The 14,782-nt window shown below is 51.5% G+C and overlaps 1 protein-coding gene across 3 annotated transcripts in view; it reads right to left on the bottom strand.

The window, feature by feature from the left end:
• The window catches only part of Camk2a (calcium/calmodulin dependent protein kinase II alpha), a 58,096-nt gene extending 49,672 nt beyond the window's left edge, over positions 1-8,424 (bottom strand). For all 3 annotated transcript variants that reach the window (XM_051200760.1, XM_051200761.1, XM_051200762.1), the window contains exon 1: positions 8,269-8,424. In XM_051200760.1, coding sequence (XP_051056717.1) covers positions 8,269-8,330 — 62 coding nt within the window. In that variant the 5' untranslated portion in view covers positions 8,331-8,424. The remainder of the gene's footprint in view (positions 1-8,268) is intronic.
• Positions 8,425-14,782: the final 6,358 nt, after the last annotated feature.

The raw sequence follows: 14,782 nt of genomic DNA, 5'->3' as shown, positions 1-14,782 counted from the left end.
CTGGCAGCACCCCCTGGGCCTAATCTGCCTTGCCTGTCCCACCCTATGGGTACTTGGTACCCTGAACACATGGCTTTGTGGTTCATCCCCAGTAACAGTACTGCTTCTGCCCTTTGCCTACCAACTGCCACTGCCTGTTCTCTCTGCAACTGTCCTCTTGCCATTTCCTCTTCCAATCCTGCAGGGCTATTAGCTGGGCTGCCAGGAAGGCTCTAGACTTTGATGAGCCCATTTACAATGTCTTTAAAATGACCCTGTGTTTATGATGCTCTGGGCAAGGACTGCACTCTTCTTCAACTTCACAAAGGTGCCCGTGAATTCCCCCAAAGCGTTGGATCCACTCTAGCCATCACGCAGAGATCTATACACATGGGTTCCTCCTGCCTTTAGAATCTTAGTCCCATTGTTTGAGCTCTTCATTCTCTGGCTGGCATGCTAGCTATGTGGCAGGCATCTTCCAACCAGTCCCTCCCCCAAACTTCCCTTTGTTAAGATCTATGAACCTTCTACCTCTGTGGGTCAAGCTGAGGTGATCTCAGAAGGACCCTGACCCAGTACAGATGTCTGGAGTAGGGTTCAAACCTGGTCCTATTGTTCTCAGTAACTTAGCCTAGGCAAGCTGATCTGACTGCCCAGGATGTGGAACTCAAAACAGGTATGGTTAAAACAGCTATAGAATGGCAAAGACCTGAGGCTGGCCACCAAAGTAGTGTCACCTGTTAGACCAGTGTGGAAACCACATGGCTATGTGGGGAGCTGTCATGCCCAGTACATCTTTCTACAAAAGTCCATAGATAAAGAAACAGAGGCCAAGAAAACTCGGACCCATCCTTCTGACTCAATGCATTGCTTTTCAATGCCCTACATGGTTGTGGCGCGCGGGGGAGGGGGGGACGCGGGCTTTAAGTCTATAAGAAATGGGTGAGACTCCATGTGTCAGGAGAGCGGTATGCAGGGAGGGTGGCCATAGCTTATGCAAGCATCCCCTAGTTCTCAAGATCCCGAAAGAGCTGTGGCCAGCAGAGTCCATTTGGAAGCAAAAGGGAAATCTTACATGAGGCATTTTCCCCAGCTCTCAGCCCTGTGCATCCTTAAGCAGATCTTTCCTCTCAGTAAAGCTAAAGGTGGATGTAGTTGCGCCCAAGTCCTCTTTTTTTCTTCTCTTTCTTCTTAGGCAGTGCAATCCTTTCTTAATGATAAGCAAGCAAAACTCAGCTATGCCAGTTCCAGATGGCACACTGGCAACACGAGATAGGACTGGACCCAGGATGTCCTCTGCTTTGCATGCCCTCTCTTCCTGTCTCCACAGCACCTCTGTGAGCAGATGGCCACATGCCATGACATAATACAACCAGAACATCCTAGGACCTGCTACCGAAACCTTGCCTCACTCCTCCTGTCCCTGGTGGTGCACCGCCCACTCCCAGGCTTCAGAAGATGCTGTGGGGACGAGCTGTCCTGCACCCCCCAGCTCCAACGCCAACCCAGCAGAAGTCTCTTGGAGGACACAGAAGGCCTCAGATTCTGTTTGTTGAAGGGAACATTGAATCAACAGAAGTTTCAACATATTCCCTGTTTTGGTTGCACATGCCTTTTCTTGAATGGGTTACAAAAAGGAAAAATAGGGGGAAATACACATATAGATATATAGTGCCTAGGGGCTGAGCCAGAATTAGACAAAGCAGGGGAAGGCAGGGGCATCCTTGTTCACAGCCTTTTCTGACTTGGCCTGCCCCTGCTGTGGTACACATTCCAGAGACTTGCTCTGGTGTCAGAGAGGTTCTGAGGGCAGAGAGCCATGCCCCGGGTTAGGAAGAGGCAGGAAGGCCCACTTCTATGAGTCACTGACCTTTGGGGCCATAGTTCCCTATCCATAGAGCAACAGCACTGTGCCCTGGGTTATTCTCAACAGAATGGAGAGTGTCCGAGTCTCTTGATGTCTCCCAAATCATCCTTACAAGTATGTTACTAAGTGAGGACAGGGATGCTGGTTAGGAGGATAACAGGGAAGTCAAGGGCTGTGAACAGGAGATTGCCTATGTGCCTCAGTGCCATCTCCAGACGGTGTTGGCCCCAGGAGCAGTTCTGATCCTTAGAAAGTTCTCTCTAGTGTTAAGATCAAATCTTTCTCTGTATGCTCACACACTCTGACCTCTGTGACCCCTTAGTCACTGCCAGCTAGGAAGAGAAACCACACCCTAAAGAGGGCTCTGTGACCTGTTCAAATTCCCCCACTCTTCTGTGTTTTATGTGACTTCCAGCCCTTCATCACCAGCCAGCCCCCCCCCACACACACACACAGACACAGGGTTTTACTGCTCCTCTTAGGACCTAGCATCTGGAGGTTTGGGAACCGGCTCTGCAGACCAGAGAAGAGTGGGAACCCCCCCCCAGGAGGATGTGTACCGCTGACACACCTCAGAGATGGTGCATGAGCTGCACAGTGGTGGGGAACGTACTCAGGCTCTCTTCCTTCTGTAGAGTTCCCATTCAGCCTCCAGGTCCCAGTGCCCCCTCCTCAGGGCACCCTCTCCAATAACTCCACACCTGCAGAATCTCAAGTCCCATAGCCACTGTTTGTGCTCCTAGCTCTTATTCAGCTGCATTTTAAAGACTGGAGGTGGGGGTAATGATCCCTTTTTTATTTTGTTGTTGTTTGGTAATTTGAGACAAAGTGTCACGGTGTAGCCTTGGCTGATCTGGAGCTCATTATATAGGTCAAGTTGGGCTCTAATTCTTAGAGATCCACCTGCCTCTGTCCTCCAAGTACTGTGATTACAGGCATGTGCCAGCACCCAGCTGCTTCTAAGTAGTCAGTCCAGAAGAGATTTAGCTTTGGCTTTGTACCAGATTGTGCGCACCATGAGAGCAGAGACCACTTGAGTCCTGCATGTGACACATGATGAGTATAACCCAAGTTGGGGGACAGAGAAATATGTATAGAAATGGCCACAAGGATCACAGATAAATTCCTCCCTTATATGACCCCAAAGTACCAAGACCCTCAACATTCTATGGCTAAGTAATTCCCAGGAGCCTTATAACACTGCCTGATACTATGTGCAGTCATGGACACCACCCTGGGCCCCAGCAGGGTGGGCAGCACTTAGTTTGCCTTCAGTGGGCTCTTCCTAATAGCTCATGGAAATGATCATAAGAGTGCACGCCTTGGACCTTGGGACACTGAGTGGGGGCAGAGGCCTTGCCCAGAGACAGGAAATGGGAGAGGAAGAAATAGAAATGGAGAGATGTATATGGTAAGACGGAGTCCAGAGGCCCACCCACCCAGTGCCATATCCCTGTTCCTTCACTGGAAGGTGAATTCCTGCTATATGTTTTGTGCCAGCATGAGTGCGTGCATGCGTGTGTGAATGCGTGCATGTGTGCATGAATGTGTGTGTGTGTGTGCATGCTTGTGTTCATGTGTACGTGTGGTGTGTGTGTGCATGTGTGTGTTCGTGTGTACGTGTGTGTGGTGTGCATGTGTGTGGTGCATGTGTGTGTGTGTGTGTGTGTGTGGTGTGTGTGCACTCACACATTAGCGCAGAGGCTGCCCTCATACCACACAGAGGGATGTTATAAGGGCTGCTGACAAACGCTGCCACTGTGCCTTGGAGGGAGGGAGGCAAGAGGGAGGGGGGAGGCTTGGAGAGTGTCAGTGTGTCTCAGCTTGTGTGGGGGCGCCTGTGTGGGGGTGGAGGGCTGCAGCATGCATAGAACATGTGCCTGCTTGCTGCTCTGATGTTGCAGAGAAGCCAGGAAAGGCTGTCCCTTCCCCTGCCTTGCACCTGTCCCTGCCGTCCAGGTCCTGTGTCCCCATTTCCCATCCTTTCACCTCTGGCCCCTCTCACTGTAGCCTCCTGTAGCCTCAGATGAAACAGCACCCTCTGTGAGGTATCTCCATCTATGCAGTGCATGGGCAGTCTCCACAGTCCACCCAAGGCAGGCGTGCAGGAGCTACAGTTTTCCTGCCCTGAGGGAGGCCACAGACATCTCCAGGGATAGGACCCCTATTTTACTGACAGCAAAGTTGAAGCTCACAAAGAAAAGTGATTTACCCAAGGTATCCCCGTAAACTCCAGGCTGTCGTTGTGTGGCCAGAAAATGGACACAAGCGCATCGTTATCCCCTTCACTGTCCCTTGCTGCTGCCACCACCAAGACCCCTGCCCCTTTCCCTGGCTCATAAGCAAGAGGAAAGCTCTTTCACAGATGCAGCACCAGATGGGGCCTCGCTTGCTCCCCACAACCTCCCAGGGACCAGGCCCCAGTCCCTTGAGCTTTCCTGCCACCTCCTTTAGCGCCAGTCTGCTCATCTGTAAAATGGATGAATAAGCCCTGCCCACTTCCCTCAGGCATAAGCTAAGGGATGGAAGGGTACCATGAGGCCCAGTGCACTGCTCCTAGGAGACTTAGGTGCAGAAGAACCCTGACTCTAGGTGGGGCTCTGGTGCCTTAGTGTCCTCTCAACATGCCGCTGCCCCTTCTCCTTCCAGCTCTGCAGGGCAGGGGACAATGGCCAAGCACATGCTACAGTGTACTGGAGCTTGCACTTCCAAGAGGCCTTGCACATCAGCACCTACGCCAGGGCCACCGCCCACAGATCAGCCCACCCAAGTGTGGTACAGCAGGAAAAGCTGTGGAGGAAGGGGTTTGGGCTCAGGGGCCAGCCCCCAAGTGTCTGTCAACCTTATGGCCACCCACACTCCCACCAGCTTCCCCCACCCTGCACTGCCTGAGTCAACTTCAGATCCCTGTTTCTAGAGAGAAGAGTGGGCTGAGCGCGCTCTCTCTCTCTCTCTCTCTCTCTCTCTCTCTCTCTCTCTCTCTCTAGTAAAATCTTCTCCTGAGGTTCCTTCTGTCCAGAGTAGCTGTTGCAGGCCTGCAGAGCAAGTCTCTGCCTCAATAATCTCTGTAGGTTGGGCTGATGGAGGAGGCTTCCTACCTCCAGGGCCTGCCTGAGCTCTCTAGGACTTCCCTGGCCTCTCTCTACCCACCCCCCCATTACCACCACCACCACCCTTCCTGCCTTTCTATTGGCTCTGACATCAGAGAAGGCTGAGTGAGTGGAAGGGAACTCTGAAGGCTACCCTGACCACTCTGATCCTGCAGCTGGCACTATAGCCCACTCCAAGCAAGTGCTTCCATTTCTTTCATCCCAGAGAGGGAGAGGGGAGTGAGGATCACCTCTGGGTCCCTAGAAACAGCCCCACCCTAAGCCTCTAGGGGATCCAGAATCAACTTCGGTAGCTTCTCTGAATTCATGTTCTTCAGTGCCAGGGAATGGAGGGGGTCTTTAGTCTGATAGCATCTAGAAGTTCCAAAAACTCCTATCCAGGGCTGCATCCAGGTGGGAAAGGAATCTCTGCTTACACCCCAGACCCCGTGAAGGCCACTTGTAACAAGCTAGTCTCCACTGGGCAGAATAACAGTAAGTCTTGGCAAAGTCCGAGCCCTCTTCTATGCTGTGGCAACCCAGAGCCCTGACATAGGTCAAGCAAAGTCTCTTTTTAGGCCCAGCCGAGCTGGGTAACAGGCTGGTTATGTGGACAGAGTTCTGGATGAGCGCTCAGTATCTGGGTAGCCACACAGTGTCCTGGCTAGAAGACACATGCTCATCAACAGAAGGGTGAACTCCTCAGACTTCTTCTTTGCTTCTGTGTGGAAGAAGAGCCCCAGGGGGCCTTGATCAACATCTCCCCCTAAACAGGATACCCTCCACAGGAAAGGTAAACATTGAGAAGGCTCTGCCTCCTCCTTTACACCAGCCCAATCCCTGAGGACAACAGCCACTCCCTCAGCAAAGTCCTGCAGAGGCCCACTGTGTGTGAGGCTTGAGGCTATGTCTTCACACACCATCTATATAACCCTCACAGCTCTTTAAAGCTCCAGCTTGCAGGTCAGAAAGAGCGGCAGTCCACCCAGTGTCACACAGAGCTAAGGGTCATGTGAGACAGCCCCTCCCTGGACATCCCCACCTTACTTCAAACTAAGGCTAAGGTGGGGAGCAAAAGGCATCAGACTCATCTTCCACAGGGCACCCTGCCTGGTCTGTGTCACACAGATGTCCAAGCCACGAAGCCAGCCCACCACAGCCCCTTTCCTTCGCACAGCATCTTCAAGCACAGGTTCACACATGGCCTCCTGAGGTCTTACAAGCCCTGTCACCACCACATGCAACATTTTATAGATTTGTGCCTTTTGCTAGGGAATGTCTATTTAGACTTTCCTCGGATTCCTGGAGGAATAAGTGACCTAGAAAAGGTTAAGAGCACCAGTAGTTCTGAAAGGAAGAGGTCTGAAATTGATTGGACAAGGCCTGGGGGCATCCCTGCCGCGGCCATACTACTGTTCCCTGTCCCTAAAAGTTGTGCCCTACCCTAGCACTTCTTAGCATCCGGGCAGGCAGGGGGGCTGAGAAGGCCAACTCAGGCAAATGAGCCCAATCCTAAGAGATGATCCCCCATCTCTTATCAGGGGAAAAGAGCACTTTGGTGTCACTCTGATCACTGAAGTCACAGCTCAACTCCATTTCGTTGTGCTCTGTGACGCAGTCCTGCCAGAAGTGGCTTTGGGGGTTCCTGAAAGGCAGCTCCAGTCCATTCAGGAAACTCTTAGGTTCCGGTGAACACTAGATATGCTCTGGAAAGGGGTCCTGGATAAAGTTAAGACAGTCCACCAGAGCAGCCTTCAAACTGTATTCCTGTCCCCCATCTCCTACACAAAGACACGCAAAGAGCAGGAAGTCTGAAAACATATGCAAACACACATTTGCACAAGGAAGCTGTGTAGGTGTCTGGATAGTCAGAGAGAGAGAGAGAGAGAGAGAGAGAGAGAGAGAGAGAGAGAGAATATTCTGGGGCTATGCTTATGCACAACCATAGGTCCACCTCCCACACATATGCAGACACCAGCATAAGCTCACACATCCCCACAGCACCCATACGCCCACTTGAGTCCAGGAGTCCAGGCCTCACACAGGCGTGTGTGTGCACCCCTCCACACACACATTTCCTATACATATTCCACAAGATACACACACACACACATTCACTGATATTCACATATTTACACAGCTCTGTCCTGCCACACATGTGCACACAGATGCATGCCCATACCTTCGCTGCAATCTAACCAAGAGCATCTCTTGCATAATTACACAATGCACCCTTGCAGGGCACACTGACATTTTTAGGCTTTCCACACAGATGACACGCTTGCACATCTATCTCCTCATAGTTTACTTGCACCAGGATGTGCGTACCTTTTCAGTTCACACTGTGCCCAGTGTCAGTTCTTATACAACTCCATCTGCTTCCCATGGAAGTCATAGATAGTCTCTCCTCAAAATTGTTCACTGGTACACATACCTCCATCGCTCACACTGGCACACATCTGTTCACAGGGGCCCTTGCCTCATGTTCCTGCTGCTCCAGTAGGAACTAAACAGGGCTGGCATGGGCACTTTTGCGTCAGTGGAGCATTCTGCCAAACTGCTCCCCGACTCCTGATCCATCTCAGGACCCCCACAAGCCCAGCTGGGAACATCTAGAAACCTTCCCTTACATCTGTATCCTGCTGATCTACCCTAGGGAACCGTTTCTTTTCTACTTCCCCCTTCTCTCAACAACAGAGACACAATGCGATGGGTAACTTTGCCAAAGGATCACCTTTTTTTTTTTTTTTTTTTTTTTTGTGCCTCTGCCACAGTGGTGTCCCCCAGCTTGCTGATTATTCCTCCCCTCCTCCCAACACCACAATCGCTTTTGTGTTAACCCCTTCAGTACTGAAGCCCTTGTTCCCCGTAGGGAACTGGGAAAGGGGGAGATGGAGAGGGTGTGCCACTCTGTCCAGTGTCTAAAGTCAGGATCTCCAGGTGAGAGATGGTGAAGTCTCTATCACTGCAGGTATTGAAGTTCAGCTACAGAGAAGATTCCAGCTTGGACTCAGCCAAGTGAGAAAATCCTTTTAAAACCCCAAGTTTCTAAGAATCTTTGTGTACCCAGGTCTTGTGTACTTGCATACATAGTTGTGTGCATATGCCATCAATCTGTTACCCTTTCAACACACACACACACACAACCAGGCTAGATGGGCACATAAATGTGTCAATGCCTGACTCTGGACACCCTGTGCACACACGGTGTCCCCAAATCATGCAGCACACCTCCCTCTGCATGCAAGGGAGAGCTCTAACCACGTAGGCACACGCCCCCTGCCCGGAGAGGCTGATCCCATGCCCTCCGAGACTCCCTGAGGTGTGACTCACTTTCCTAGTTCCTCAAAGAGCTGGTACTCTTCTGTGAATCGGGTGCAGGTGATGGTGGCCATCCTGGCACTGGGCAGACAGGCGAGGATTTAGGCTGGGAACTAGGACTGGGATGCTGCTGCTCTGTTCCCAGAACTAGGGGCCACTCGCCTGCCTGCGCTCCAGAGTGCAAATGGAGAACCAGCTTGACTGACGAGCTCAGGGCTTCTGAGCAGGGCACTGTGGCTGCTCACAGCCTCGCGAGCCTTCGTCAGCATCCAGGTCCCCATGGCAACCACCTCCGAAACGCCCTGTTCCCGTTGCCCCGGTAACTGCCTCCCCAACACCTGCCTGCCTTCCACTTCAAAACCTGCTCCTGTGTTGCCCTGGCCCCATATGCACAATACTGCAGGACTGTGTGGGCCCGAGAGCAAGTGGACCCTGTTTTCCCAGGGTGATGTGCTGAGGGGGGTGAAGAAGGGGAAGAGAACAAACTTAGTCCACAAGTGATCTTCTCTCTTCCTACCTCCCCCACCTCCAACTATAGGACCCTTTTAGCAGACGGGATGGGATTAAGTGGGGCAAAGAGGCAGTTGCTATGGTAACAGCTAGTGGGTGCCACATTCTGGGATGGTCCTTGAGGAAGACAGGATGTAGTTACCCTGGCAACTTCATCTCTTCTACAGAGACAGGTATTGCCCCGTTGCCCTGGCAACAGCTGGGTTCTAAGGTTTATAGGGGAATGATGGCTAATTCATCTCTCTCCTCCCCTTCCCCCTTGTAGTCTCTGCAGTTTCACTGCGCCCTCTGGGAATTGATCTGGTTGACTTGGACTCTGCCTCTGTCCTTATTTTGCTGCTCTCCCTGTTTTTTAGCCACAGTGTATCACACTGTCACTCCAGCTTAGGGGAGAAGTACAGAGCAGGACCCAGGCTCTGGCTGCTTTCTCACCCCTACCTGTCACCACTGTGCAGCTGGGCCCTCCTGAGGCCTCTTCTGCAAGCTCTCCCCACCCATTCCCCTAGAGGAACCATGCAGATTTGGTCTCCTGGAGCTCATGTCCCAGTTTCTGCTTGTGCTCCGTGTCAAGGTAGGATTGGAGAAAGGCAACTATAATGAGGTGAGCATGGCCTGGCTCACACAGGCCTGGGACAGTGGCATGGATGTATCCTGTCCTGGACTCTTCTTTCCCAAACTGTTTATCTTCCCTGATGACCTCACCTCTTCATACCATACCTGTAGCCACAAATCACTTCCCAAAGCATGGATTTTAAGACTAGTGGTCTGAGTTCAAGTTCCAGTTCTGGCACTTATTAGCTGTGTGAGCTTGGGCAAGTCACAGAGGAAGCTCTCTGAACCCCACATCATTTTCTAGACAATAGGAAGAAAGCCGCGCTTGCATAAGACTCCATAAAGATGGAATGGCCTAAGGGCCATGAATGGGCTCTGGGAAGTTGGTAAACTTGAACAGTTCTCACTGTCTAGAAAAAGAAAAAGGAAGTTTTAAAGTGAGCCCATGACCACTCCCACAGGGCACCTGGGTCTTGAGCACACATTCCTCCATTCAGGGGAAAAAAATGCGTTAGCATGTCTCACAGGTATCTGTATAGGGGTCTCATGCCAACATTTATCCCCAGTGAGCAAGGGGCAGATGAAAGGACCTGGAAATGCAAATTTTCTCACCCATCAGAATTCATAAATCACTGGATCATTCACCTCACTTGTGGACATAGTGGTACCTTCAATTATTTTCCAACACCAACAAGAGCCTGACCCAACTGAGGATAGGGGGCCCCTGGGTCCCTCTTCCTTGGAGTCAGTGGAAGCTTGAGTGAAAGCTCTTCAGCCACGTTTCCCAGTAAAGAAAAAAGAAAAGGGAGGTGGAGGGGAAGGAAGGAGGCAAGGCAGGGAGGAGGGGGTGATGGCTTAGCCACTAATTGCACCATTACCACCTTCAGAAAAGGAAAAACCACTCCGTTTTGTTTCTGTGCACAATATGCTTCCCGTTTCTGCCGCCAACGTGGCAATTCGGAGGCAGAGCAGAGAGGCCTGTGCTCTCAGGGCCGCACAGCTGGTGGGTAGCAAGCAGGCACAGAACATCATGGCCAAGGCCAGAGGCAGCAGAGGAAGGCAGAGGTAGGGTAGAGCTGTATTTCTATCCTCCTGCCTCAGAGCCTCTAGCCCAATGGTTCTCAGCCTTCCTAATGCTGCCATCCTCTAATACAGTTCTTCATGTGGTAGTGACCCACCTCTCCCTCTCCATAAAATTATTTCATTGCTACTTCCTAACTGAAAATATTGCTTCTGTCATGGACCGTAATTTAAATACCCGTGATTTCCGATGGTCTTAGGCTACTCCTGTGAAAGGGTCGTCTGACCCCCAAAGCAGTCCGTGAACAAAGGGTTGAGAACCACTGATCTAGCCTGGTCCCTTGAAAATCCCCGGGACCATCCAGCCACTGCCCAGGGGAAACAGTGTTGATCAATTATTCGTGGCTGCACGACTTACAGGCTGTGATTTTTGAGTCAATGTCCTGACTTCTCTGCACCTCTTCACGTGCAAAATTGGGTAATGTTGTTCCTCACCTGCAAGGCTGTTTTGTGGCTTAAATGAGATGAACACAGTGACTGACACAGGAGGAATTATTATTGAAGAGCTAGAAATCCTTTCTTGCTCCTCCCTGAACCATGGAAGCACTGTTCTCTGAGACCTTGCTGGGGGTTAGTTCATGATAGACATTGCCTGGTATTGGCCTTATTCGCAGTAATTCCTGCAAAATAAATGTCAGGAACTAAAAACGAGGTCACTGGGACCCTCACTTATTAGGGCCCAAGGGCATGGCAACTGCTTTCAAACCAGTAGAACACTAAAGGGAATTGCTAAAGCTGTAACCATGGAAATGTAACCCTGCAAACAGAGGTGGCCATCCTCTCAGACCAGTGCTGGCCTGGCTACTGCTCCTGTCGCTCTCCACAGATGAAATGCAGTGTTTGGCTCAGAGGCCAGCAAAGCTTTTAGAACTCTGGGAGCTCAGGGGGGCATGTGAAGGCATGGCCAGCCTGACACTGGTCTACCTCCTAGAGGGACCACGGGGTCCTAACACCATGTGGTGACCACATCTGTTTGTTCTATTTCCGGCTCCCTTTCCTCCCTTTCTGCCTCATGCCCTCCTCCCGGGCACCCTCCTTGCCCTGCCCCTTCTCTCACTGAGCCATTCTCTGCTGTGCATGCAGGCCTAGGGGATGGGCAGGTCCCAGGACCTTAGGCTCACCAGATGGTGAACTAGCTGGATAGAAGTAGGCCGTGGAGGTGTGTCTTACACTTGCATGTCCACATACCTCTTGGGACCTTCTGGAGACTAGTTCAGGGGTGCAGAAACTGGCTTTGATGGACACTTGCAAACTGAGGGAAACTGCCACTCTGATGAGGAGGCATGGCTACTAATTCACCACATTCTCTGACCTCAAAGCAGGCAGCTGTGCCTAGTGGTGGCAGGCATCAGGAATCAGCCATGCCTGTGTGGCAATGAGGCTAAGCTGCTGGTTGCATGTGTTGAGGGGGGTGGTTTCTGCCAGACTTCTCACTCCCCAGGACCACAGTAGGCATAACAGTCCAGCACGTGCACACCATCTGCATGCAGTACTCAGGCACAGGCCTGTGTGCCGTGGGCTGGTGGCCAGGGGTGGGAACCCTGAAGTTTGCTGAGCCAGCATGGTAATGCCAGAAAGATTGGCCATGAACATAGACAGTGCCTCGTGTCAGTGGGAGGGACAGAAGGAAGCTGGGCTGAGCTCCAAGAGACAGGGGAATGATGGGAGGGAGGATTACAGCCCTAATGACACTGTGACAGCCCCTCCATGTGTTCTCATGCATATACTAAATGCCACAGGGTCTTGCAGGGTCTGAACACACACCACAGAAAACGTGCCATCTGAATGATCCCCATGGGGCCTGTCCCACTAAGGGCAGCAAAAGTGGGGGACAGGCTCAGTAGAAATTGGGCCAGGAGAGAAGGGATGCTGTGAGGGTCTGGGTAGAGGGCAACTGAGTTGCGGCTGTATGTAGAGTAATGCCAGGTCTGAGAGAGGCCTAGGAAGCAGCACTGTGCTCTGAGGTAGCCCTCCCTGAAGGGAACAGTGATGCACACCCTGTAGTTAAAGGTCCCATTCCTATCTATGCTAGAAAGGCTGCGAACAGGGCTTTCCAAGTGGTCTCACTTCCTCCTGGGAAGGTCAGGGACAAAGCACTCATTCTTGGGCCCCAAAGACATGAGGCAGTTACTCCTACATCAGGGTCGGGCCCTGTACTAAGCATTTTTTTTTTCACAATACTGTTTGAACCTTGCAGCAATGTGGTAAATACAGTGGTCCCATTTTGCAGAGCCATGACAGTACACACCTAAGAATCAAATCCAGGTCTGTGGGACTACATCACTTCTGCCCTGCATTATTAACCCCCATATAGAGCTGAGAAGACCACTAGGGGCCACATATCTCTTAGAGCTGGGAACCAAGGTATAGAGAGTAGAGGCTGCCTGCCCCTCTCATGGGTGCACAATTTAGTGGTAGTCACGGAAATAGCCTGGAGCTTCTGGCTCCCCAAGCGCTGTCCCTTCCTGACACTGCCAGGATGTTAGCCTGTGTTACAGGAAATCCAGAAGTACCTGGAAGAAGAGACACAGCCCTGGCCCAGGCAGGTAGGTGCAGGGCTCCTGGGGCACTGGTCATTAGAAGTGAGGACTCCATATCTGGAATCCAGCTAAAGCAGGCTCCCACCTGAACTTCACTCCTCCAGATTACAGGCCTACTCCAGTTTAGGGAGAAACAGCGCCCCCAGAGAAGACCTGACCTAGGGACTGTCTTTGTGTGCCCTTCCACTCTATCCTCTCCAAAGAGACTCGGGTAATGTAAGCAAAAGCCTAGAGGTGCTGTGTTAGCTAGTTTTAAGTCAACTTGACACAAGATAGAGTTATCTGAAAGGAAGGATCCTCGACTGGGAAAATGCCTCCATAAGACCTGTCTGAAGGGCATTTTCTCATTAGTGATTGATGGGGGAGGGCCCAGTCCACTGTGAGTGGTGCCATCACCCCTGGGCTGGTAGTCCTGGAGTCTATAAAAAAAGCAGGCTGAGCAAGCCACAAGGAGCAAGCCAGCGAACAGCACCCTTCCATGACCTCTTCATCAGCTGTGGTCTCCAGGTTCCTGCCCTGCTTGAATTTCTGCCCTCACTGCTTTTAATGACGAACCATCGTAAGAAACTGTGAGTGAAAAATAAACTCTTTTCCCCCAAGTTGCTTTTGGTCATGGTGTTTCATCACAACAATAATAACTCGAAGACAGTAGTCAACTGGGAGCTGACATATAGTATAGATTCAGGTGTGCTCACTGAGGGGGAACCCAGACCATAGTAGGGAACAGATAGTAGGTATGCTGACTGCTAAGCTGGGCTCTCAGTGCAATACCCATCACCCTCAGGCACTAGTTGCCCACTCATTCCTGGGGACTGGGTTGCAGACTGAAGCTCGAGTAGCTCCTGAGATATGCTGACATCCTGGTTGAGGAGAACCCAGAATTTTGTTAATTTTTGCACTGAGTATAAGACTGAACCCAGGGAGGCTTGAGCCAAGCCTGCTCTTCAAGACTTCAGAAACAGACACCAGCTTGCACCAATTAATTACTCCTTATTCTTGGGGACCAGATTGACTGCAGGGAATAGAGCTTGGAGGCCATGGGGGAACAGGAAGCACCACGTATGGCCCTGCTCTTGTGGCCCCAAAGAGGTCCTCGGAAGGGAAGTAGATGATGGGGATGGACTTTGGAGAGCCCTGGCAGGCATCCTCAGAGAAGCATCCATACAGTTCTCTAAAGCCTGGGTCTACAGGGAAGCTCACCCTGTGTACCAGAGTGGCAAGCCGTTGGATATAGCCAGAATAGGTCCCAGCAGGCCTGGAGCATCTGGGGCAGTGGGCACATTGTGAATAACCCCTATGGGGTACACCAGGCTAAGACATCACCTTAGCAAGCGTCCTTTCTAGAGCTTCCCTCCTGAGCAGGCAAAAATGGCACAGCCCCTAGGGCCCAGAGACCTCTGCCAGTTCTGGGTCCTGCCTACCACCTGGGCATCCACATTACCAAGGAAGAGAAACCACACAGGTAAGGGAGACGAGAAAAGGCAGAAATGAACAGGGTTGGGGCTGGAAAGATGGCTCAGTAGCGAAGAGTGCACGTGCACACTGCTTTTCCAGAGGGCATAAGTTCTGTTCCCAGCACCCGTGTCTGACAACTCATACCCCTGTAACTCCAGTTCTAGGAGAATCTGAGGCTTCTAGCCTCTGGGGCACTTTATTCACGTGTGCATGCCCACACACAAACACACACATCTACACATCATTAAAAATAAATCTTATAGAAGAAAAAAAAAAAAAAAAAAAAAAAAAGCTCAGGGCTGTAAAGCAGTGCCTAGAATGCAATGATCACCTTCTCCCTGCAGCCCTGGTCAGGCCCTCATGCAGGATTCAGGCGCTGCTGTGGTGAT

The sequence above is a fragment of the Phodopus roborovskii genome, unplaced genomic scaffold (genome assembly GCF_943737965.1).
Source record: "Phodopus roborovskii unplaced genomic scaffold, PHOROB, whole genome shotgun sequence".
NCBI lineage: Eukaryota > Metazoa > Chordata > Mammalia > Rodentia > Cricetidae > Phodopus > Phodopus roborovskii.
The sequence above is the reverse complement of the archived record's forward strand: the minus strand, read 5'-3'. Positions and strand labels throughout refer to the sequence as shown.